Source organism: Balaenoptera musculus, chromosome 3, assembly GCF_009873245.2.
Source record: "Balaenoptera musculus isolate JJ_BM4_2016_0621 chromosome 3, mBalMus1.pri.v3, whole genome shotgun sequence".
NCBI classification, from domain to species: domain Eukaryota; kingdom Metazoa; phylum Chordata; class Mammalia; order Artiodactyla; family Balaenopteridae; genus Balaenoptera; species Balaenoptera musculus.
Window position 1 is genome coordinate 1,078,804 of NC_045787.1, and position 25,592 is coordinate 1,104,395.

The following is a 25,592-nucleotide window of genomic DNA, read 5'->3' on the forward strand; positions in this document are numbered from 1 at the left end:
AGAAAATTGCTCTAAATCAAAAACAACGCTTACAATATCCTATGTCAACTTGTTGACGAAATCACCTGGGGACGGAAGGAGGACGCCCCATGGTTGCTGGCATGAGCCACCGTCCAGATGTCCTCAGGTTTAGGATGCTGCCCGGAAAGGGGCGGGCACGGGGGTTACAGGGATCTGCTCGTAGATTCTCAGGACTTAACCAGAGGATGACTGTGTTTGCTTCCAGGGGGAGAACCCGGGTCTGGGGTTCGAGATGAAGACCAGCAGTGCATCCTCGGGCATATTCTGCATGCTGAACAATTTGAATACCTCATCTATTAACAATAATTTAAATGAAAATTGTTTTAAAAAGTATTTGATACCACTTGTAGTAGATCAAACAGCACCTGCCCCCGAGGTTATGTCTACTCAAAACCTGAGAATGGGACCTTATTGGAAATAGGGTCTTTGCAGATGTGATTAAGTTAAGGATGTTGAGATGAGACCGCCCTGGATTAGGGTGGGAGAATGCATTTCTGTTGCTTGAAGCCACCAAGCCTGATTAATTTGTTACAGCAGCTCTGGGGAAACAACACGCCTGCTTTTCCCCCCCTAAATAGCCTTGGCCTCTAGTGAAGAAAATCACTTGAAAAACAATTAATGAAGTAAGTTAATTTCTTGTTTACTTTCCACCTTAAATTTTTGCCCATTTGGAGTGAACAAGGGAGGGCGCTTTGTAAAGCTGGTCGGCACACAGGCACAGGAATAAAATGTGATTTGATTCCTGCCCACCCCGCCACTGGGAAGAACAGCCACAGAGAGCTGCTGTATCAGAGGAAGGCTTCTACTCTTAAAACACAGTCCTGATGTCTTTTTCTCATTCTTCCCAGAGAATAAATTATTTTATCACGATGAGGAAACTGACCCGATAAGCTCTTAAGGCTCTACGTTTTAAGTTCAAGGAAAGACCATTTCGCTTCAAGATTTAAATTTTGCAACTGCCACCAAAAGTCAAACACAGGAAGGAAGGATGGGGTCCTCCTTCTCCTTGGGAGGACTGGAGGACGATTTCAGAACTGCGCGCCTGGTGTGTGATTTGGTTCAAAAATACATACGTGCTTAGTCAGGCAGAGAGGAAAGCGTGTACGGGGGGAGGCAGAAACCATGGCAGTTCCTCTAACCTTTGATTTGTTTATTTACACTCTTTTTTTTTTTTTTTTAGAAATTTCATGTAATGTCTGAAACATTTATATTAACATATTTCCATACATATTTCCATACAAATACAAATATAAGATTTTTAGAAATTTCATGTAATGTCTGAAACATTTATATTAACATATTTCCATACATATTTCCATACAAATACAAATATAAGATTTTTAGAAATTTCAAGTAATGTCTGAAACATTTATATTAACATATTTCCATACAAATAACCCAATGAAAGTTTAGTATTAGTTGTTTTGTTTGTTTTTTTATACTGCAGGTTCTTATTAGGCATCAGTTTTATACACATCAGTGTATACATGTCAATCCCAATTGCTCAATTCAGCACACCACCATCCCCACCTCACCGCAGTTTTCCCCCCTTGGTGTCCATATGACCATTCTCTACATTTGTGTCTCAACTTCTGCCCTGCAAACTGGCTCATCTGTACCATTTTTCTAGGTTCCGCATACATGCATTAATATACGATATTTGTTTTTCTCTTTCTGACTTACTTCACTCTGTATGACAGTCTCTAGATCCATCCATGTCTCAACAAATGACTCAATTTCGTTCCTTTTTATGGCTGAGTAATATTCCATTGTATATATGTACCACATCTTCTTTATCCATTCGTCTGTTGATGGGCATGTAGGTTGCTTCCATGACCTGGCTATTGTAAATAGTGCTGCAATGAACATTCGGGTGCATGTGTCTTTTTGAATTACGGTTTTCTCTGGGTATATGCCCAGTAGTGGGATTGCTGGGTCATATGGTAATTCTATTTTTAGTTTTTTAAGGAACCTCCATATTGTTCTCCATAGTGGCTGTATCAATTTACATTCCCACCAACAGTGCAAGAGGGTTCCCTTTTCTCCACACCCTCTCCAGCATTTGTTGTTTGTAGATTTTCTGATGATGCCCATTCTAACAGGAGTGAGGTGATACCTCATTGTAGTTTTGATTTGCATTTCTCTAATAATTAGTGATGTTGAGCATCTTTTCATGTGCTTCGTGGCCGTCTGTATGTCTTCTTTGGAGAAATGTCTATTTAGGTCTTCTGCCCATTTTTGGATTGGGGTGTTTGTTTCTTTGATATTGAGCTGAATGAGCTGTTTATATATTTTGGAGATTAATCCTTTGTCCGTTGATTCATTTGCAAATATTTTCTCCCATTCTGAGGGTTGTCTTTTCGTCTTGTTTATGGTTTCCTTTGCTGTGCAAAAGCTTTGAAGTTTCATTAGGTCCCATTTGTTTATTTTTGTTTTATTTCCATTACTCTAGGAGGTGGATCAAAAAAGATCTTGCTGTGATTTATGTCAAAGAGTGTTCTTCCTATGTTTTCCTCTAAGAGTTTTATAGTGTCCAGTCTTATATTTAGGTCTCTAATCCATTTTGAGTTTATTTTTGTGTATGGTGTTAGGGAGTATTCTAATTTCATTCTTTTACATGTAGCTGTCCAGTTTTCCCAGCACCACTTATTGAAGAGACTGTCTTTTCTCCATTGTATATCTTTGCCTCCTTTGTCATAGATTAGTTGACCATAGGTGCGTGGGTTAATCTCTGGGCTTTCTATCTTGTTCCATTGATCTATGTTTCTGTTTTTGTGCCAGTACCATACTGTCTTGATTACTGTAGCTTTGTAGTATAGTCTGAAGTCAGGGAGTCTGATTCCTCCAGCTCCATTTTTTTCCCTCAAGACTGCTTTGGCTATTCGGGGTCTTTTGTGTCTCCATACAAATTTTAAGATGATTTGTTCTAGCTCCGTAAAAAATGCCATTGGTAATTTGATAGGGATTGCATTGAATCTGTAGATTGCTTTGGGTAGTATACTCATTTTCACAATGTTGATTCTTCCAATCCAAGAACATGGTATATCTCTCCATCTGTTGGTATCATCTTTAATTTCTTTCATCAGTGTCTTATAGTTTTCTGCATACAGGTCTTTCGTCTCCCTAGGTAGGTTTATTCCTAGGTATTTTATTCTTTTTGTTGCAATGGTAAATGGGAGTGTTTCCATAATTTCTCTTTCAGATTTTTCATCATTAGTGTATAGGAATGCAAGAGATTTCTGTGCATTAATTTTGTATCCTGCAACTTTACCATATTCATTAATTAGCTCTAGCAGTTTCTGGTGGCAGTTTTAGGATTCTCTATGTATAGTATCATGTCATCCGCAAACAGTGACAGTTTTACTTCTTCTTTTCCAATTTGTATTCCTTTTATTTCTTTTTCTTCTCTGATTGCCGTGGCTAGGACTTCCAGAACTATGTTGAATAATAGTGGTGAGAGTGGACATCCTTGTCTCGTTCCTGATCTTAGAGGAAATGCTTTCAGTTTTTCACCATTGAGAATGATGTTTGCTGTGGGTTTGTCATATATGGCCTTTATTATGTTGAGGTAGGTTCCCTCTATGCCCACTTTCTGGAGAGTTTTTATCAGAAATGGGTGTTGAATTTTGTCAAAAGCTTTTTCTGCATCTATTGAGATGATCATATGGTTTTTATTCTTCAATTTGTTAATATGGTGTATCACATTGATTGATTTGCGTATATTGAAGAATCCTTGCATCCCTGGGATAAATCCCACTTGATCGTGGTGTATGATCCTTTTAATGTGTTGCTGGATTCTGTTTGCTAGTATTTTGTTGAGGATTTTTGCATCTATATTCATCAGTGATATTGGTCTGTAATTTTCTTTTTTTGTAGTGTCTTTGTCTGGTTTTGGTATCAGGGTGATGGTGGCCTCATAGAATGAGTTTGGGAGTGTTCCTTCCTCTGCAATTTTTTGGAAGAGTTTGAGAAGGATGGGTGTTAGCTCTTCTCTAAATGTTTGATAGAATTCACCTGTGAAGCCATCTGGTCCTGGACTTTTGTTTGTTGGAAGATTTTTAATCACAGTTTCAATTTCATTACTTGTGATTGGTCTGTTCATATTTTCTGTTTCTTCCTGATTCAGTCTTGGAAGGTTATACCTTTCTAAGAATTTGTCCATTTCTTCCGGGTTGTCCATTTTATTCGCATAGAGTTGCTTGTAGTAGTCTCTTAGGATGCTTTGTATTTCTGCAGTGTCTGTTGTAACTTCTCCTTTTTCATTTCTGATTTTATTGATTTGAGTCCTCTCCCTCTTTTTCTTGATGAGTCTGGCTAATGGCTTATCAATTTTGTTTATCTTCTCAAAGAACCAACTTTTAGTTTTATTGATCTTTGCTATTGTTTTCTTTGTTTCTATTTCATTTATTTCTGCTCTGATCTTTATGATTTCTTTCCTTCTGCTAACTTTGGGTTTTGTTTGTTCTTCTTTCTCTAGTTTCTTTAGTTGTAAGGTTAGATTGTTTACTTGAGATTTTTCTTGTTTCTTTAGGTAGGCTTGTATAGCTATAAACTTCCCTCTTAGAACCGCTTTTGCTGCATCCCATAGGTTTTGGGTCGTCGTGTTTTCATTGTCATTTGTCTCTAGGTATTTTTTGATTTCCTCTTTGATTTCTTCAGTGATCTCTTGGTTATTTAGTAACGTATTGTTTAGCCTCCATGTGTTTGTCCTTTTTACGTTTTTTTCCCTGTAATTCATTTCTAATCTCATAGCGTTGTGGTCAGAAAAGATGCTTGATATGATTTCAATTTTCTTAAATTTACTGAGGCTTGATTTGTGACCCAAGATGTGATCTATCCTGGAGAATGTTCCGTGCGCACTTGAGAAGAACGTGTAATCTGCTGTTTTTGGATGGAATGTCCTATATATATCAATTAAATCTATCTGGTCTATTGTGTCAGTTAAAGCTTCTGTTTCCTTATTTATTTTCATTTTGGATGATCTGTCCATTGGTGTAAGTGAGGTGTTAAAGTCCCCCACTATTATTGTGTTACTGTCGATTTCCTCTTTTATAGCTGTTAGCAGTTGCCTTATGTATTGAGGTGCTCCTATGTTGGGTGCATATATATTTATAATTGTTATATCTTCTTCTTGGATTGATCCCTGGATCATTATGTAGTGTCCTTCCTTGTCTCTTGTAACATTCTTTATTTTAAAGTCTATTTTATCTGATATGAGTATAGCTACTCCAGCTTTCTTTTGATTTCCATTTGCATGGAATATCTTTTTCCATCCCCTCACTTTCAGTCTGTATGTGTCCCTAGGTCTAAAGTGGGTCTCTTGTAGACAGCATATATATGGGTCTTGTTTTTGTATCCATTCAGCCAGTCTATGTCTTTTGGTTGGGGCATTTAATCCATTCACGTTTAAGGTAATTATCGATATGTATGTTCCTATGACCATTTTCTTAATTGTTTTGGGTTTGTTTTTGTAGGTCCTTTTCTTCTCTTGTGTTTCCCACTTAGAGAAGTTCCTTTAGCATTTGTTGTAGAGCTGGTTTGGTGGTGCTGAATTCTCTTAGCTTTTGCTTGTCTGCAAAGCTTTTGATTTCTCCATCAAATCTAAATGAGATCCTTGCCGGGTAGAGTAATCTTGGTTGTAGGTTCTTCCCTTCCATCACTTTAAGTATATCATGCCACTCCCTTCTGGCTTGCAGAGTTTCTGCTGAGAAATCAGCTGTTAACCTTATGGGAGTTTCCTTGTATGTTATTTGTCGTTTTTCCCTTGCTGCTTTCAATAATTTTTCTTTGTCTTTAATTTTTGCCACTTTGATTACTATGTGTCTCGGCGTGTTTCTCCTTGGGTTTATTCTGTATGGGACTCTCTGCGCTTCCTGGACTTGGGTGGGTATTTCCTTTCCCATGTTAGGGAAGTTTTCGACTATAATCTCTTCAAATATTTTCTCTGGTCCTTTCTCTCTCTCTTCTCCTTCTGGGACCCCTATAATGCAAGTGTTGTTGCGTTTAATGTTGTCCCAGAGGTCTCTTAGGCTGTCTTCATTTCTTTTCATTCTTTTTTCTTTAGTCTGTTCTGCAGCAGTGAATTCCACCATTCTGTCTTCCAGGTCACTTATCCGTTCTTCTGCCTCAGTTATTCTGCTATTGATTCCTTCTAGTGTAGTTTTCATTTCAGTTATTGTATTGGTGATCTCTGTTTGTTTGTTCTTTAATTCTTCTAGGTCTTTGTTAATCATTTCTTGCATCTTCTCAATCTTTGCCTCCATTCTTATTCCGAGGTCCTGGATCATCTTCACTATCATTATTCTGAATTCTTTTTCTGGAAGGTTGCCTATCTCCACTTCATTTAGTTGTTTTTCTGGGGTTTTTTCTTGTTCCTTCATCTGGTACATAGCCCTCTGCCTTTTCATCTTCTCTATCTTTCTGTAACTGTGGTTTTTGGTCCACAGGCTGCAGGATCGTAGTTTTTCTTGCTTCTGTTGTCTACCCTCTGATGGTTGAGGCTATCTAAGAGGCTTGATGGGAGGCTCTGGTGGTGGGTAGAGCTGACTGTTGCTGTATTTACACTCTTTGACTGTTTGTGTGAATAAGTGCACACAGGTCTTTAGAGAGAAATGAAAACCCCAGGCCCTCGGACTACTGCTTGCTCAGCTGACTAACCGTCACAGCCACTCACACACGACATGGGCTCCGACGGTCAGGGGCTGCGCTTCCCGTAGAGAATGTTCCAGAACAGGGTCGGCAAGCGTCTTCTGTGAAGGGCCATAAAGCAAACATTGCAAGGTCTCCCAGAACTGCTCAGCTCTGCCGCTGCAGGTGAGACGGCCCACCAGGATGCACCAATGGGTGAGCGTGGCTGTGTCCCAATAAAACTTTACTGACAAGAACAGGCAGTGGCGGGGCTGCCCACCTCTGGCTAGGACAAGCAAGAGACAGCTGTCTTGTCCACTTCATGTTTTAAGATTAAGGAAGGGCAGTAGGAGAAAAGAGTAAAAGAGGGTCCTCGGAAAACTAAAAATAGAACTACCATGTGATCCAGCAATTCCACTTCTGGGTGTTTATCCAAAGAAAACAAAACAAACGAACTTGAAAAAATATCTGTACCTCCATGCAGCATTATTCACAAGAGCCAAGATATGGAAGCAATCTAAGTGTCCGTCAATAGATGACTGGAGAAAGAAGTTACAAAATACACATTATATACCTAATTCATGTACACACACAATGGAATATTAGCCATAAAAGAGCAGGGAATCTGGCCCTTTGCCACAGCGGAAATGGACCTTGAGGACTTTATGCTGAGATAAGTTAGACAGAAAAATGCAAATACTCTATGATCTCTCTCATACATGGAATCTAGGGAAAAAACACCCCAAACCTATAGATACAGAGAATAAATAGGTGGTTGCCAGAGGCGGGGGTGGGGTGGAGGAAATGGGTAAAGGGGGGTCAAAAGAAAAGGTACAAACTTCCAATTCTAAAAGAAATAAGTCCTGGGCCTATAATGGCGACCAAGTTAATAATATTGTACTGCATAATTGAAAGTGCTAAAGAGTAGATCTTAGAAGTTCTCAGAAGAAAAAAGATTCTGTAACTATGTGTGGTGACGGGTGTTAACTAGACTTATTGTGGTGATAATTTTGCAATATATACAAATATTGAATCTTGATGTTGTCCACCTGAAACTTATATAATGTTACATGTCAAATATACCTCAATAAAAGAAAGAAAGAAATGCTCAAAAATGGGTTATACTGGGTTCCAGTATCTAGTGGATTCCGTGGCTCATGGTCCGGGGACCCCGCAGACCCCCAGGGAGAAAGGAGGATGGAAACAGCCTCGGATGCGGGCAGGTGCCTGAAGCCTCGGGTTGGCTCCACGCGGTGTCTCACCTACGTCACGCTAAGCCCAGAAGGTGAGAGGGTCCTGGTCGGGAGGGCTAAGGGGAAGGAAGCTGCTCGTGGAGAGCTGGGCCCCTGCCTGGTCCTCTTCTGCAAGACCTGGAGGCTCCGACTCCGACCCTCACACACACATGGACCTTGACCAGACGGAGCCCACGGGGTGGGCGGCTCTGCCCCACGGGAGGGGCAGGGGACCAGAGGGGCCCGCAGGGGCCGAGGGTCACTTTTCCTTTCCCGCTCTTACGAGGCTCAAATTCTTTCAGTGAGCAGATTGTTCACAAATTTTTACAGTGTCCTCTGAGATATCAATTACCAAAGTAAGATGTGGACCTAACTCCTTAAAGAAAACGATACCAAAACAGTAAACCTTTTGTTTCATTCCCACCCCATCCCGCTCTCCCATCTAGAACTACAAATAATTGCTGTGTTGGCTCGTGTTGCCCCGGAACTTTTCTTACAATGTTACCTAAATATTTCTACTTGGAAGAAACATGTGGTTAGGTTTACAAGAGTTTAATTTTTACATAAACGAAAACATGCTTTGCACACTGAGGTCCAATTTTCTTTTTATATTTAATACTTAGAAATGTGCCAGGGCTGGCGTCCGTCACAGCTCAGAGAGGCCTGTCGTTTATCCAAGGGCTGCATGCCCCACCCTCCTGGGATCGTGTCATCCTTGATTTAACCATCCACCCCCGGAAATGAGCGTTTGAGTCGTTTCCAGTCTTTTGCCATGACAAACGCTGTTGCTGAGAGCAGCCTTACTGGGTCCTCTTTGTGTGCAAGTATTTCGTTGAGAGGACACGGGCCAGAGCGGGTCAAGAAGAACACATATTTTACATGTAAGAGGCTGGAGGCACGGCTACCCACAGTTTATGGAAATTTCTGTTCACAGCCAGTGTTCCACCTGGATAACATTCTTTTTAACTTTTGCGAATCTGATGGGCAAACACGCACTTCACTTTTATTTTATTCTCATTTCCCGATTACTAGAGAGATCAAACATATCTCCACGCATTTGCTTGGACGCTGCCTGTTCATGTCTTTTGCCCATTTTTGTCAACCTGTTTGACCTTTCTTCAGGGTTTGCTATGCCTTTTTTGTACCTGAGATCTTCACCCTGTTATGTGTGGGCCATCCTCCCACGGGTCCCCTGGTCCGTCTTGTTCTGTAGGATGCGGTGACAGTCTCCCCTTGCCCTGGGAAGTTGGCTGAGGCCCCAAGCTGAGGGCAGTGAGAGGAACGTGTCCACGCCTTCTGAGGAGGTTATGGACCCTGACCTTGGCCCTGGCTCCGGGCTGTCTGAGTGAGAGGACCCTGGACCCCCCAGGCAGTGCTTCTCAGAGGGGAAGCAGGAGGATGGGCAGGGCTGTGAGCCCAGTGTGGAGGGAGCCCCGCGGAGGTGTGGGACCACGTGCCCTGGACTTGGAACCTCAGGTCTGGTGCCGGCTTCATCTGGGGACTGAGGGTCTGGCGTCGGGGTGTCCTCTCCATGACAGGAGGGAGGCGAGGCCCGAGCCAGCCTGGGGGGGTCTGATGCTCTTTCCATCAGAGCGCAGCACTGGTGCACGTCTTAATGATGAAGCCGTCAGTTCCCAGATGTTACGGAGCAGACAGAGCCTGTGAGGGGCGTCGGGGAAGCTGCATCGGAGAAAAACACAGCTGTTCCCAGCGCACCGCAGAGCACCTGGGGCTGGCGTCCTCCTGGTCCAGGTGTGGAGTTTACCTGCGGAGTAAGCCTGTCCTGCATCTTCCTTTCTGACCCCTGGAGTCCACGTCTTGCTTAAGAGCAGGTCTTCGTGCCCCAATGTTATGCAAATACTTTTTGGTAATTCTTCTCATAATTTATATGGTGATTTTTGCTTATTTTTTGGACACATATGAAATTTACTGCAGGCTTTGCTGCGTGGTAGTAACTCTGACTGCCCCCAGCGCCATCTGCCACGTGCTTTACGCCTCCTGCACCGACCTGAAATGCTGCGCTCACCCCGCTCCACGCGATCGTTTAGGGAGAGATCCCTTCTGGTCTCTGTCTACTTCCTCACACTGTTTAACGATCACCCTTTACAATGTGCTTTCATACCTGGTAGGGAACCCCCGTCCAGTTTCAGGTATAAAGAGGTTGCTTGACTGTCTGCTTACTTTTCATCTTCCAAACAGATGCTGAAGCCACTTGCCAAGTTCCACAAACGCTCCCCCTGGGATTTTGTTGGCTTTCCCGCCAGAGGGGTTAGTAGATAAGTGCCTTAGTTTGGGTTCCCCCCGAAGTGGAGCCTGAGTCAGGGAAGGGGGTGCAGAGCTTATCCGAGATGTGATTCCGTCAAGCAGAAGTGAGGGAAAGGGGGTGAGAGAGGGGTCGGAAAATCCCCTAGAGGTGGGTTATTGCGCTTGTCAAAACGAGGAATTACCTGATTTTTCAATTCTAGACCTCCTGGTGGAGAGGCTGGGCTGTCTCACCTGATGATGAATCGTGTGGGGCGTGCACCCTGTGCTCACATCTATCCTCACTGGGGAGGTTCCGTTTTAAGAACCGGGTTGCCTAGGGCTCACCTCCACAGGGGCCCTGGAGGAACCAGGTAGGATGCACCACAAGTTTTCCACCGAAGGACAGGGAACGGGGTGTCCATCCACTGCTTCCCTCCACACGGGTTGAGGTTTGGGGCATTAACTCCCATGCTCTGGCCTCCTGCGGCTTTGGACAAAACCCCGAGGAGGGAAAGCGACTGTGTGGGCTCCACGGTCCAGCCCTGGGGTGGACTGTCCAGCACGGGTGTGCCCGTCAGGGGACGTCAGGGGGCACAGTGTGCCGTGGGAGGGGTGCTGGGTCTGCTCCAGGGTAACGTCTCTAGATTTTCTCCCTGCTGCTGTGCCCATGGGGCCGCCAGCCCTGTGCTCCAGAGCGATCCTGCTTCCAAGAGCCCCACATGTGCACCCAGCCCACAGTTCCCACCCAGGAGTCCCCAGACACTTCCTTCCCAGCAGAGTTTTTTTTAAATTTTTTTAAATATTGAAAATTTATTTTATTGAAGTATAGTGGATTTACAATGTTATGTTAATTTCTACCGTACAGCAAAGAGATTCAGATACATATATATATTCTTTTCCACTATGGTTTATCACAGGATACTGAGTATAGTTCCCTGTGCTACACAGTAGGACCTTGTTGTTTATCATTCTATATATAATAGTTTGCATCTGCTAACCCCAAACCCCCAGTTCTTCCCTCCCCCACCCCCTCTCCTCCTTGGCAACCACAAATCAGTTCTCTATATCAGTCTGTTTCTGTTTCACAGATAAATTCATTTTAGATTCCACATATAACTGATGTCATATGATATTTGTTTTTCTCTGTCTGACTTATTTCACTTAGTATGATAATCTCTAGTGGCATCCATGTTGCTGAAAATGGCATTATTTCGTTCTTTTTTATGGCTGAGTAGTATTCCATTGTATAAATGTACCACACCTTCTTTATCCATTCATCTGTTGATGGACATTTAGGTTGCTTCCATGTCTTGGCTATTGTGAATAGTGCTACAATGAACACTGGGGTGCATGTATCTTTTTCAATTATAGTTTTCTCCAGATATCTGCCCAGGAGTGGGATTGCTGGATCATATGGTAGCTCTATTTTTAGTTTTTCGAGGAACCTCCATACTGTTCTCTGTAGTGGCTGCACCAGTTTACAATACACCAATAGTGAAGGAGTGTTCCCTTTCTCCACACCCTGTCCAGCATTTGCTATTTGTAGACTTTTTGATGGTGGCCACTCTGACCAGTGTGAGGTGGTACCTCACTGTGGTTTTGATCTGCATCTCTCTGATAATTAGTGAGGTTGAGCATCTTCTCATGTGCCTGTTGGCCATCTGTACGTCTTCTTTGGAGAGATGTCAAATTAGGTCTTCCTGGAAGAGTTTTTAACCTTAGACATCTGACTCCAACACACGGACTTGGATCTGGGGCTTTGGGCTCAGGATGGAGAGATATAAGCCTTGTATTTTTCTCAATCAGTTTTTTTAAAAGATATAATTTACATAAAATAAAATTTACTGGTTTGATGAGTTTCAACAAGTGTACGCAGTAACCACAATTAAGATTTCTGATATTGATACTTGGTGTCTTCTCCCTTTTTTCTTGATCAGACCAGCCAGAGATTTATCTTATGGCCCATTTCAAAGAACCAGGCTTTCGGTTCAGTTTCCCCATTGCTATTCCATTTTTTTTATCCCTTTGATTTCTGTTTTTTAGTATTTCTTTCCTTCTGCTTACTTTAGGTTTCATTTGCTCTTTTTTAGTTCCTTCAGGTAGAAAATTAGACCATTGTTTTGAGTCTTTTCTAATGTAAGCATGAAATGCTATAAATTTCCCTGTAAGTAACTGCTTTCCACACATGTCAATGTGCTGTGTGTTCATTCCTGTCCAGTTCTACTTTACGTTTCTAATCCTCCTTTGACCCGTGGGTTATTTAGAATTGTGCTGTTTAGTTTGTTTCCAATTATTTGTGTGATTTTCCAGATATCTTTGTTATTAAATCCTGGTTTAGTATCATTGTGATCAGAACATATCTTTTATAATTTCAATCTTTTGAAATTCACTGAGACATTCATTTTTTGAAATTCATTGACCCAGAGTATGGTCAATTTTGGTGCATATTCTGCCTGAACCTAAAAAAAAACAACAAAAAAAAACTTATTCTGCTGATATTTAGGGGGAGTGTTTTATAAATATCAATTAGATTAAGTTGATTCATAGTATTGTTCAAATGTGCATGCTTATTATTATTTAATCTACTTGTTCTATCAATTATTGAGAAAGCAGTATTGATGTCTCCAACCATAATTTTAGATTTGTCTATCCTTCCTTGCAGTTCCATAAATGTTTGCTTTTTGTATTTTGAAGATCTGTTATTATATGCATAGACATTTAGGATTGTTATCTGTTCTTGATTAATTAACCCCTCTATCATTATACTTGGTAATAGCTGGTGATCAAAAGTCTATTTTGACAAAGATTAGTGAAACCACTCCAGCTTTCTTTTGATTATTGTTTGCATGATGTATCTTCTCCCATCCCTTAACCTGTCTGTGACATATTTAAACTGGATTTCTTGGAGACAGCATATACTTGAGTCTTGCTTTTTTAATACAATCTGACAGTCTCTTCTGTTTGATTGGGGTTTTTGGACCATTTAGTGTGATTATTGATAGTTGAGTTTAAATTTACAATCTTATTTTTTATTCTTTATTTATCATATCAATACATTGCTCCTTTTCCTCTTTGAGTTTTCTTATTTTAAATTAATTGGATATTTTAATATTTTGTGTTTTCTCCATTATTGACTTACTACATATGTCTTTTTGTTTTATTTTCTTAGTGGTTGGTCTAGTGTTTACAGTATAAAACTGTGACATCACAGTTTGCCTTCAAACACTACTTACCAGGTCAGGATTGGAGTGAGACCCTTAGGAGAGCAGGTTCTCATCCTTTGTGCTGTTGTGGTCACACGTGTCAGAACTACATGTGTCATAAACACCACAAGATGTTGCTACTACTTTTCTTTAAACAGTTATCTTTCAAAGGGACGTTTACATGAAGGGAAATATCTTTTATGTTTATCTAAAGAGTTACTACTTCTGGCTGTCTTCATCTCTTTATGTAGATCTGCGTTTCCATCTGAATTCTCCTAGCTTTGGTTTAGCAGAACAAGTCTTGTCTCCCACCTTCCTTTTCAAAAGATATTTTCAGTGGATACAGATTTCTAAATTGGCAGTTCTCCCCAGAACTTTGGAGAGGTTTTATTTTCTTCTGGCCTGCATGGTCTCTGATGAGAAGTCAGGTGTTACAGTGTTATTTTTTTTCTCTTTATGAGGAATGAGTCTTTTTTTTTTTTTTTCTCTCTGCAGTTGAGGTTTTCTCTTTATCTGATTTTTAGCAATTTGATAAAGATGTACTATTATGTAGTTTTCTTTATGTTTCTCCTGATTGGACTTTGTTAAACTTCTTGGATTTGTGAGTTTATTGGTTTCACCAAATACGGAAACATTCTGGTCATTATTTCTTCAACTATTTTTTTCCTGCCTCAACCCTCCTGGGACTGCAATTCCACTTACACTACAATGCTGGCTATTGTCCCACGGCTCACTGAGTTCCATTGTTTGCTTTTGTTTTTTGATGTTGTTGTCTTTATTTACTTGAGTTCCATTTGCTCCAGAAATTCCATATGGGTATTTTTTTTTTTTGGCAAGTTTTATTGAGGTGCAGTTTACCTGAAGTAAAACTCTCACTTTTAGTGTATAGTTCTATGAGTTTTATAGGCACGTACAGTCATGAAACCACCACCATAATCAAATTGTAGAATAATTCCATCACCCAAAAGCATTCCTTCATGTCCCTTTGTAGTCAATCCCTTGTCCCCATCCCCAGCTCCTGCCAACAGATCAATTGTCTGTCCCTATAATTTTGACTATTCCATGATGTCATACCATTGGAGTCATAAAATATGTAGCTTTTTGAGTCCAGGCTTCCATCAGTCAGAATAATGGATTTGAGGTTCATCCATGTTTTCATTTCTATCAGTAGTTCTTCCTTTTTGCTGCTGAGTTTTCCCTTATAAGGATGCACACAGCTGGTTCATCCATTTACCACCTGAAGGACATGTGGGCTGTTTCCAGTTTGTTCTGGGTTTTTTTTTTTTTTCACTTATATGTAAAACCACTATAAACATTCACATAAAGGTTTTACTGTGAACATAAGTTGCCGTTGCTCTTGGACAAATACCCAGAAATGAGATTGCTAAATAATCGAATATTTAACTTCATGAGAAATGGCCAAACTGTTTCCAACATGGCTGTACTATTTTTTACTGAGTTACAATTGCTACAATTCTCGCCATTAATTGATTTTGCCTATTTGTTAACCATTCTAATAGGCAGGAGTGCTGTCTCGTTGTAGTTTTAATTTGCTTTTCACTAAAATCTAGTGCTCAGCATCTTTTTTATGTGCTTACTTTTCATTAGTACATTTTCTTTTGTGAAATATCTCTTCAAGTCTTTTGCCCATTTTTAATTGGGTTGTTCTCTTTAGTATTGAGTTTTAGATTTCTTTATATATTATAGATCCATTCCTTGATCAGAAATGTGTTTTGCAGATATTTTCTCCTAGTTTTTGCCCTGTCTTTTCATTTACTTAACAGTGTCTTCTGAAGAGCAGAAGATAGTAACCTTGATGAGAACTAACCTGACAATGTCTTCTCTCATGGATCATGCTTTTGGTGTAATGTCTGCATAACCCAAATTCACATGTATTTCCTCCCATGTTTTTATAGTATTGGGCTTTACATTTAGGCCTATGATCTATTTTTAGTTAAGCTTTGTATAAGGTGAAAGGTATGACGTTTCTTCTGTGTATATGGAAATCCAGTCTTCTAGAATCATGTGTAAAAAAGACTATCCCTTCTACATTGAATTGCCTTTAATCCTGTTTTGAAAATCATTTAGGCACATATGTGTGGGTCCGTTTCTGAGCACTCTGCTGGGTCCTACTGGGCTATGTGTGTACATTTTCACAGGTACTACACCGTCTTCACTGCTGTGGTTTTATGTACGGTGAGCCTTGAAATCAGGGAGTGTGAGTCCTCCAAGTCTTCTTTTCAAAATTCTTTTGGCTATTTTACTTGCTTTACCTTTCCATACAAAATTTTGAAGAACCATGGCATTTTGTACAAAATTGTATAAAAATCAGGATTACATTGAGTCTGTAGACCAATTTGGATGGAAGTGACAGCAATAGAAAGTCTTCTAATCTCAGTATTTTATTTGAATTCTCCAAGTGTTTTACAATTCTAAGTATACAGAATGTGCCTAATCTTGTTATTTAAATATATCATGGTTTTGGTGCTATTATAAATAGTATTTAAATCTCAGATTCTGTTCGTTCATGGCCAGTATATACAAAGATCTCTCTCACTATATGGATAATAGAGAAAACATGAAATGTTTCTGGTAGGTTGTGTCATAGTGAAGTCAAATCCTAGGATAAGAAACTTATTTAATGATCTAAACAAGGGATTGGCACTCTTTTCCTGCAAATACAGTGCCAACAGTAAATATTTTAGGTTTTCCAGGTCATAAGGTCTCTGATATAACTACTCAGCTACTACTTTGGCTGCTGTAGAAGGTGTAACAAAACATAAATGAACGGCACGGCTGTTTTCCAATAAAGCTTTATTTACAAAAATGGGTTGCAGGCTGGATCTGGCCTGTGGATTGTAATTTGCTGCCTTCTGACCTAAACCGACTTTTTTGTTGTGCTGCAATCTCAGGGCTCTAAATGCTGGTCCATCCAGGTATCGGGAAGTAGATGAGCTGCAAAGGGTTTGGTCATGCTCTTATCTTAGATCAAACAGAGGCTGATAACCCCAGGAGAGCAGGATGACTCAAAAACTCATCAGGCTGTGAGCCCGTGGCAGGCGACACCAGGACACTGCATACCACTGGCTCCAGGTCACAGTCTGCAGAGTCCACGGCAGCAGCTCATACCCACTGCACACACACGTGTGCACAAACACACATACTGCACCCATGCATACACTGCACTCAGTTCCCACATGCACGCACACTGCACCCACGCATACATGGACACATGTGTGTGCACACAGTTCTCAAGTCTCAGACTAAGGATGACAAACATATTTAATCAATGTCCAAAGTACCTTTATATACGTATAAACAAGTTAAATTTCCCTTGACTTAAAGACTGCTATCACGGCCTTCCCTGCTTATCCTGGAGATGGGAAAGTTGAGAACACGAGTCTGAATCCATGGGGAAGCAGCAGTGTGGCTGAACGCAGAGACAGGGCCGAGAGAGAGCCAGCGCACAGAGTGGTCTTCTAAAGAACCTGCATTCTGACGTGGGATAAAGCCAGCTTTCCCTCCTCCCGATGTTCGGTCCTCTGCCCGAGCGCAAACACAGCTTGCGCAGGAGCTAAGAAGGACGCGTTCCCAGGTGGGTCTCGGGCTTGGCTGGATCCGGAGCCACAAGGAGGTGACGCAGGCCGCAGAGTTCACAGCACCCGAAGGTCAGCAGAACGAAGGCTACATAACGTTTACATGTCCTTTTCCTTTCGATGAGGCAGCACCGTCTCCCGGGCAGGGATTTCCCAGCCCGAGGGCTACATCTGTCTCTGCTTGTGCTTCGGGTTGGTCTTGCAGTAGACGAACCACCGCCCGCGCCTCTTGACCAGGTAGCAGCCCTTGCAGCGCTTCTTGAGGACGCCCTTGGTCTTGAAGCCCAGGGCCGGCTGCTGCAGGCCGAGTGCCGGGCGCGCGGAGAGGAGCGCGGCCGCCGGGCTGGGGGGCGCACCGACCCGAGGGCAGGCGCGCGGGGGGCACTGCGCGAGCGCGGAGAGCGGGCGGCCACCCAGGTGCAGCAGGGGGCCCACGGCGGAAACCACCTTCCTTAGGAGAGCGGTGGCCATGTCGCGGCTGGATCTAGGGAGAAAGAGGAAAAGTTGTCACAGCGGCCGGTGGCTCCTGCCCCCGAGAAAACCTCCTTCCCCGCGTCCCTGCGCTCGGGACACAGGCCGCGGGCCCGGGAATCCGCGCGCCCCCCCCCGGAGCGAGCCGCACCGTGTCCCCGCCCGGCGCCGAGACCCCCGCCCGGCCGCCGGGGCCAGACGAAGCCCGCGTCCACGCGACCCCGGGGCGGCCGGGCCGCGGGGCGGGGGCAGAGAGCACGAGGTCCGGAACGGCGCCCGGCTCGAAGGGATCAGCACCCGTGCGGCCGCTTCCCACCGCAATGACCTCCGCCCGCGTCCCACCCGGGGAAGCCGAGGCCAGGGGTCCCCAGAACGCGCCCTTCCTGAGCCCGGAACCGCCGCCGCCGCCCCTGCCCCTCGGGACCCCCGGAACCCCCACGACCCCTACCTGAAAAGAGTCCGTCCTGGACCCCCGGCAGCGCGCCTCGTCACCCCCTGCGCCTGCGCCCTCGGCAGCGCCTGCGCAGTCGGGCGGAGATGCCGTCATCCGGAGTGTCCGCCAGGAAGGAAGATGGCAGCAGGGTCACGTGGCGGTCCCCGCGGGGCGGAGCCACGTGGGTGCGGGAGTCGCTGAGCGCCGGGTTCCTCGCCGGCGGGTTGCCTTTCCTCTCCTCGGTCCCCTGCGTACCCAGCCCGCCTCCCCCTCCCGGGACCCTGCGCCCTCCTCCCGGGACTCCCCCAGCCCTGTGGGCCACCGGGCGGCTAAGCTTTGGGGGGCGCTCCCGGGTGGAGGGGGAGGGTTGAAAAATGGGAACAAAAGTAGGTATTTTGAATGAAAAAGAAGTCACAACCAAGTAGACTTTTTAAAAAGCTGATAAATATCAGTGTCAAAACAAAATCTAGAAAAACCTCATGTTTGTATTAAGTGGACATCCTGGGAGAAATGTGGCGAGGCTCAGGGGAGCGCATGGAAATAGGCCCTGGTTCTGATTGCAGTTAAATTTATTTCCTCCAACATCTTATTATGAAAACTTTCAAACACAGAGAAAAGTTGAAAGACACTTATGGAGAACACCCACGTACCCACTGCCCAGATTCCACAGTGAAATCGCCACGCATGTCTTTCCAGGCTGTGTCTGCGTGGACACAACTACTTTCCACGCATACGAAGGTGAGCTGCACACGGGGTGCACCTACGCGCCGCCCTGGCACCGCACGCGCACCCCTGACCCGGCTGCAAGCTGTGGCCCCTGCCCAGGTGAGCTCGGGCCTGCCTCTGAGCATGCGTCCGTGGACACCTTTCCGATCCGGGAGGTATTCTGGGCACTGTCGCCTCTCATTGCCACACCTCCCTGGAGTCCAGGCTGTGGGTGCCCTCAGCTCCTGGGCAGTGGGATGCGCGACTCCACCCCAGCTCTGGGACTGCTCCCTGCGCCCACCGCCCTCGCCCATCGGGGGCTGGCCGTGTGAGCTGACCCTCCCGACGGGTCTCTGCACAGGCCGTTTGGAGGAGGCCATGAGGGGCAGGAGAGAAGCAGGGCCGGGACCGCGAGCCAGCGTCCTGCCCAGGTGTGCTCCAGAGCAGCGGGCCTTTCGGGGCTAACCTGCATGAGGGATGCCATCGGCTGCGCTTTACTGGCAGTTTCACTGGGCTCTGCTGCAGAAACCCCAGAACCACAAAGAAATGCGCTCTGTCCAACATGATGTACTTCCAGTTTCCTCTAAGCAAGGACTCATCTCCAACATTCACAACATTCAACATGTAACTCCCCATGATTATCCGTTACCATCGAAGGTAAGCACTGCATCTTCCGTTTCCATCCTCCCCTGCCCTGCCCCTGGTAAGTGGAGCATCCCTAAGTGCTAAGGTTGCGCGGAGTTTCCCGCCTTATCCGGGCTGAGCCCCCGCCCGCGGGGGCACCAGCCGGCAGCACCTGCCTGACCGCACCGCGCGTGCGCGCCTCCCCGGGCGAGGTAAATCCCGGCCGAGCGGTCCCTGAGGATGCCGTGCGCATGCGTCGGCGCTCGGCGCTCGGCGCGTCGGCGCGCCGGCGCGCGGGGTCGAGGGTCAGCCTGAAAGATGGCGGCGGCGGTGACCTTCCTCAAGCTGCTGGGCCGGGGAGGCGCGGCGGCGCGGAGACTGCCCGGGGCCGCCAGGTGCTTCGGGGTGCGGACCTCGCCCACCGGGGAGAAGGTCACGCACACCGGCCAGGTAACCCCTGCGGCGTGGAGAGCGCCCTCCCCCTCGGGGCGCCCAGGTGGGCGGAGCCCCGGCTCGGCCCCCGTGTCCCCGGGGTCCAGCGCCCCAGCTGGTGCCCCAAGCTTAGTGCCCATGGTCCAGTCGCCCAGCACCCCGGTCCCTCCTGTTCCTCCGGCCCAGCACTCGGGTCCCACGGTCCAGTCCCTCGGGGCCCCGGGCCCAGTACCCGCAGTCCAGTCCCCCAGTGCCCCTGACGCCCCAGACGCAGCGCCTGCGGTCCCGTCTGCGGTCTCCCTCTCCGTCCGGGGCCCCGGGCCCAGTACCCGCAGGGGTCCCGGGGGGCTGTCTGCAGCCACTGTGGTCTCATTCTCGGAGCGAACTCGGAAACAAGACTGTTATCCCGGGGTAGCCCCTTGGTTACTGTGGGGAGAATTCCGGTGGAGTCGGAGACTGCCAATTGTGTGGGTCCGATCTCCTCCTGTTTGTGTAATGTTGAATACCACATTTTAGTAACTCGAGGGTCTGCTGTCGAGTTACTGAAATACAAACACAGCGTTAGGCTATGATCTTCAGCCCAAAGATGAGGGAGTGAGTACCTGTGTTGTTAAAAAAGGTCACGGAGCAGGTTCGGAGAGGAAGGAAGCTCTGGGGCCTGTGAGATCGAAGGCAGGTGTCCCCCTCCGCCAGGACTGCTCTCCTCTGCGCCTTCCCCACCTTGCTACTTCCAATTCAGACTACTGCCTGATGTCACGATAGGAATCCTGCTGAAAAATGCCCCTGGGCGCGCAACTACACTTACTCCTGGTGTGTGTCATCATGAATGGCCTAAACGTTAAGGAAACACTTTTCCTGAAATGTTTATGATTGGTATAAGATACAGAATTGGGCCGTAAAAAATCACATATGGTCTTTTTCTTTTCAGGTTTATGGCAATAAAGACTACAGGAAAGTTCGATTTGTGGGTCGTCAGAAAGAGGTGAGTGAAAGATCTAGCAAAAGAGAGGTGAGCTTTCATAAAACTTTTCATAACGAAGAAGAAATAAAAACTAATCTGTAAAATTTAAGTAAATTCTCCCCAAATTGTGAGCACTCTAGAATCTCTGGAATTCTGCATTTCTTCTACTACATGTTAAACATGTCTAGTTCTGTTTTGGTTTTTTTCCTCCTGAAATATGTAACATGACATCTTGTGAGTATTGTTTTAGCTTACATGTAAACGGGCATGATCTTTTCTTTCTCTTCTGTGCCTTATACTTCTGAGACTCTCAGGTTAAAGCAGAGTCACATCAATTTTTAAAAATTACTCTTTCAGTCACTTTTTGGAGTATGTTTTCCATGGTTCACAACATATAGATTAGGCTGGTTCTTTCAGGGACTTCGGCCGACAAGCTGAAGACAGCACATGGGTGGGTCTTCCCTGAGTGGGTCTGAAACACCAGTGCGACCGCTGGACACTGGAATCCTTTTGCCTCAGTGGCGTGCTTTCTTCCCACTTCCTCTCTCCTGTGCCTGCCGCCTCAGAGGGAGTCCTCAGCGCCCTGGCTCAGGCCTCCCTCCACCCCTCCCCTGCAGTCACCTGGCGTCACTCCTCCCCTTCAGGCAGCCTGTCGATTCTTTCTGTCACCCTCAGCTGTCCCTAAATCGCATCTCCCCTCCCTTTGACCTTGGTTACGTTGTCCATCCCCAGGGTCTGGTTTCCTACTTCCGTTCCCACTTTAAGGGTGTCGTGGGGTGGGGTCTGGCCCCCTGGATGGAGCAGTTCCAGCAGATGCGTCCTGAAGCCCTGGGGTCGACCCTGCCCCCGGCTTTCCATCTCGGCCTGTCACACTTCTCTCTCCTGGGAATTCTACCGTGGCTTCTGGTTTCTGATTGCCCTCGCTGGGGACAGACATCAGGGAGCAACTTAAACACCAAACCAGACCTTCCAGAGTTCGTGAAGCCAGTAACGTGTGAATGGAGGGGGCAGTGCTGGTGATGTCGCCTCACTCAGACCGTCAGCTCACCACAGTCCTGAGCCGGCTGCTACCCTTGACCCCTCCCCGCTCGGCATCTCTGGGGCCTTTTCCTGTCCGAGATCGTGAGCGTCCAGGGGCCTGTGCTCATGTAAGATGTGCAGCAGGTCTCTCTGGCTTTCATTCTCGCGACAAAAATTTGGCGTTTAGTAGTATTTAAAAAGTTTTTTGGTTTCCAAGAGACTGTTGTTTTAAAAGACCTTTAGGCATGCTGAAAAACTGCACAGAGAGTACGAGTTCCTATATCCTTCCCCCCTCCACAGTGTCCCTGTTATTCTCCTCTTGCCTGAGTGCGCTGCCTTTGTGAGAAGTGACAGGTTTGGACACTTGCTGAATATTGATACGTTGTGTTAACTCAAGTCGGTGGTTTAGGTTTACGTGGTGGGTTCACTCTGGGTGTCGTACGTTCTGTGGGTTTGGACAAGTGCATAACGTCTCATATCCAGCACTGCAGTGTGACACAGAGTATTTCACTGCCCTAAACTCCCCTGTGTGTCACCTCTTCATCCTCCCGCCTGACAGTCCCTGACAGCCACCCATCTTACTGTCTCTGCGGTTTCATTTGGGTGAATTTTAAGAAATAAGCTGAATGTGCTCTTAGTCTGAGGAACGAGGAGAGCAGGAAGCTGGGCGGTCGAGCCGCCTTCGCAGGAAAGGTGGGAAGCGTCCGCGTGTGACAGCAGCGAGTCTGCCCAGGAACCCACGGCCCTTGGTGTAGGACCGGCCTTGTGGAGAGGAGATGCTCATGAAGAACGGGGCCCAGCCGCCGCCCCCAGGGAGGGGCAGAAGTCGGCCCGCAGTGGTCCTGTGTCACCGGAGGGGGTAGAGGGCCCAGCCAACCTCCTGTTCCTCTGCGGCGATGGGAGTATTTTCGTTACTTCGTGGTTACACGCATGGAATTAAAAGCCGACGTTTCCTGCCCGTGAGCGATGGGCGCCCGTGGTATCCTCAGGCGGAGGGTGGTGCGGGGCCCCCGGGGCGTGGACAGCAGTGGGGACAACACAGCCACGTGTGTTCTGAGGGGGCTGCACTTCCTCACTCCCTGCTCCCTGTCAGGAAATAGGAATCCCAGGGAAGGCTTTGGGATAGCATCATCTCTAGCCGACACAGCTTTCCAAAAACAGGAATGTCGTCCCCGTTCTGCGGGCTCAGGGCGTCAGCACTGCTGAGTGTCTCAGTGGCAGCGGGTGGGAGGGCTCTGGCCTGCGTTCGGTGCTCCTGGGTGCACGTGGATTATATGCTCAAATTCTACGAAACTCAGTGCCCCTCCTGCCGTTGTTTGTAAAGATCGATCCTTGTTTTCTTCTCTTCACTGCAGCCTCGGGCCCCTCTGGGTGCAGGTGGGGTTCTGGGCGCCAGAGCGGGGAGCCACGTGGCCTTGGTCCTCCGAGACTGACGGGGCATAACACTTCTCACCATCGTGGTGAGCAGATGCTGGGGTTACTCGCGGAGCCAGAATCACAGTGACCTCGGGCAGCGTTTACACCCCGAGTGTCTCGTCTGCGTGCTTGTCTGCAGAGGAGTCTGGAAGGGGAGGAGCGGGGCCCCACCGCTGACCGTGTTTGTCCTCTGTTACCGTGTTCCAATCCCGTGACCCTTTGGCCTCCAGAGATGGGGGACCTTCGAGATGTGATCTTGCTGTTTTGCACCCTGAGTGTGTCAGCTGGGGTGGGATCCCGCAGCCCCATCAGATCAGATTGGGGTCTGTGTGTGGGTCCAGCTGCTGCCTGTAACGTTGGGCTTCTGCCGGGCTGTGCATGGCGGTTCCGGTTCTGGTTCTGGCTGCTGTGGGTGAGCATCTCCAGCTTCCTCAGCTCAGACAACACTCTGTGCCTCCCAGCTGAGTACCTGCACCAAGAGAGGCTGGCGCCCCGAGGAAAGAGGAGCAGTGCGTCGCTCTTCCCTTTATTTAGCAGCTTGGAAGTCATGAGCTGATTCCTTCCAGTAAGGAAATCAGTGGGTTTAGAGCGTCTCTGTGGGGCCGCGGGCTCAAGCACACTGTGTGTCCGTGCCCCGTGGTTACGGTGCCGCCGTCCCTCCAGTTCCCACGTGGAGCAGCGCTTGTAGTCGGAGGTTGCCTTTCCCTCCGTCGCAACGTGGCTCAGCCTCATCTGTCACGTTTCCTGCTCGGGACCCCGCACCAGCTGTTAGTTCAGAGCCCGGCCCCAGAGTGAAGCGGTCGTGGGGACAGCGTGGCTCCTGGCCCCTGGGTCAGCTGCTGCTTCTGGTCTTTTCCCGCAGATAGAGTAGGAGAGCGTGTGTGCGCATGTGTGTCCGTGCGCAGGTGTGAGAGGGAGGGTGGGGCAGGGCCAGGAGAGAACAGGTGACGCTGCACGCGAGGCGGGATGTTAACAGGGTGAATCCAGGTAGAGACAAAGGAGAATTGTTTGTACTGTTGTAATTCTTGCCGCTTTTCTGTAAGTTTGAAATTATATCCAAATGAAAAGTTAAAGGTGTGTGTACATGTATTTCATTACTTGTGTATTTTGAAGATCTGCACTGATAGTATTTAAATGAAGCGGCACAGAACGTGCCTTTGCTGGCAGTGTGTGCGTGTACGTGGGGGGCGGTCTACGTTGATGTAAATTCCACGAGCGCGTCCAGTGTGTGTGCTTGTCTGTACGAGCTTCTCCTCTCTGTCTTTTTCCAGGTGAATGAGAACTTTGCCATCGACCTGATAGCAGAGCAGCCTGTGAGCCAAGTTGAGAGTCGAGTGATATCGTGTGACGGTGGGGGAGGCGCCCTGGGCCACCCCAAAGTGTACATAAACCTGGTAACGTGCCATCCGTCCCCGGACCCCCGTCCGTCTGTCCTGTCCTCACCCCACTGGCCTCACCCTCTCCCACTCGGCCTTGCCCACAGGCCATACGACAGGGCCCGAACAAAGGGCGTGTCCAGGGCAGCTTTGACTGTGACGTGTGTGCAACGGCCTTAGTGTCACCAGCGCTGCTTTCCCTCAAACTTGTAGGCGTCTGTTTTCCCAGGGAGCCATCGTGTCGGTGCTTGTGTGATCGGTTACCTTGTTGATAACTGCACGCACAGAGCCTTTGAGAAGGAGAGCAGTACACTGGGTGTTAGAGCAGAGGAGGAAGCCTCGGGATAAAGGGAGAAAGCTCAGGTGCACATCCGCCCCTGCTGCCGTGTCCGGGCTGGACCCCGGCCCCGAGGGGGGGGCCTCTGCTCTGCGCCCCACCCTGCAGTCCTTCCAGGCCCCTGCCCGAGGGCCGGGAGGGGGACGGGGACCGAGCGTGTGTTCCAGGGCAGGGAGCCTGCAACCCCAGCGAGTCTGGGTGGAGCGGGCTGGACCCAGGGCCTCCGGCACAGCCACGTCCAGCGTCGGGCAGTGACCCCGGAGCTCCGTGGGCGCCCCTGGTTGGCTGTGTGTTTCCAGTGTCTGCTTTCAGTGGCTGAGGTCTACCTGTCTGTAGATTGATGTAGAATACGGAAATAGGAGATCTTTCCCTTTGAATTTTCCAGGACAAAGAAACAAAGACGGGGACGTGCGGCTACTGTGGCCTGCAGTTCCGGCAGCCCTGCCACTAGGGCCGCGAGGGCAGCTCGGTGACACGGACTCGTCTCTAGTGCCGAATAAAGGGTGTTGTTCTCCAGGATGCCGCGCACAGCTGTTTCTCTCACACAGGTTCACTTAGGACTGTGGCTTAAGGTGGCGTCCCCTCCCGGGCCCCCGCCACATGCTCCTTCCCCCCGCGGGACCGCAGCGGGGGCTGGAAGAAACCGGGGGCCGGGGGGAGGGGTGACGTGGCTGCTCAGGGGCCTCGGGCTCCGGCCCGGCTCCGCCCCCGTCACTCATCCGCTGTCGCTCTTTCTGTCCATCTGATCCTCAGGCTCCGGCCAGTGTCTTAAATCCCAAGAAATTAAGTACCTGTTTGAAGGTGTTAACAGTCACATGTGGTCCAAATCAAGTACAATTTGTATATTTAAAACAGTAGTGATTACGATGTATTATAACAGAAAAATAAAAATTA

General features: G+C 47.1%; 2 protein-coding genes across 2 annotated transcripts; one reads left to right on the forward strand and one right to left on the reverse strand.

Annotated features, from left to right (window-relative positions):
* Positions 1 to 16,591: 16,591 nt before the first annotated feature.
* Positions 16,592 to 18,107, reverse strand: MRPL36 (mitochondrial ribosomal protein L36). The gene is made up of 2 exons (XM_036848632.1): positions 17,843 to 18,107; positions 16,592 to 17,407 (listed from the first exon to the last, which is right to left on the reverse strand). Exon 2 carries the CDS (start codon positions 17,392 to 17,394, stop codon positions 17,089 to 17,091), a length of 306 nt encoding a protein of 101 aa, XP_036704527.1. The 5' UTR covers positions 17,395 to 17,407; positions 17,843 to 18,107; the 3' UTR covers positions 16,592 to 17,088.
* A 1,325-nt stretch (positions 18,108 to 19,432) lies between these two features.
* Positions 19,433 to 25,215, forward strand: NDUFS6 (NADH:ubiquinone oxidoreductase subunit S6). Its single transcript, XM_036848631.1, has 4 exons — positions 19,433 to 19,606; positions 20,517 to 20,570; positions 24,257 to 24,379; positions 25,084 to 25,215. The coding sequence occupies exons 1-4, from the start codon at positions 19,475 to 19,477 to the stop codon at positions 25,147 to 25,149; spliced, it is 375 nt and encodes a 124-aa protein (XP_036704526.1). The 5' UTR covers positions 19,433 to 19,474; the 3' UTR covers positions 25,150 to 25,215.
* Positions 25,216 to 25,592: the final 377 nt, after the last annotated feature.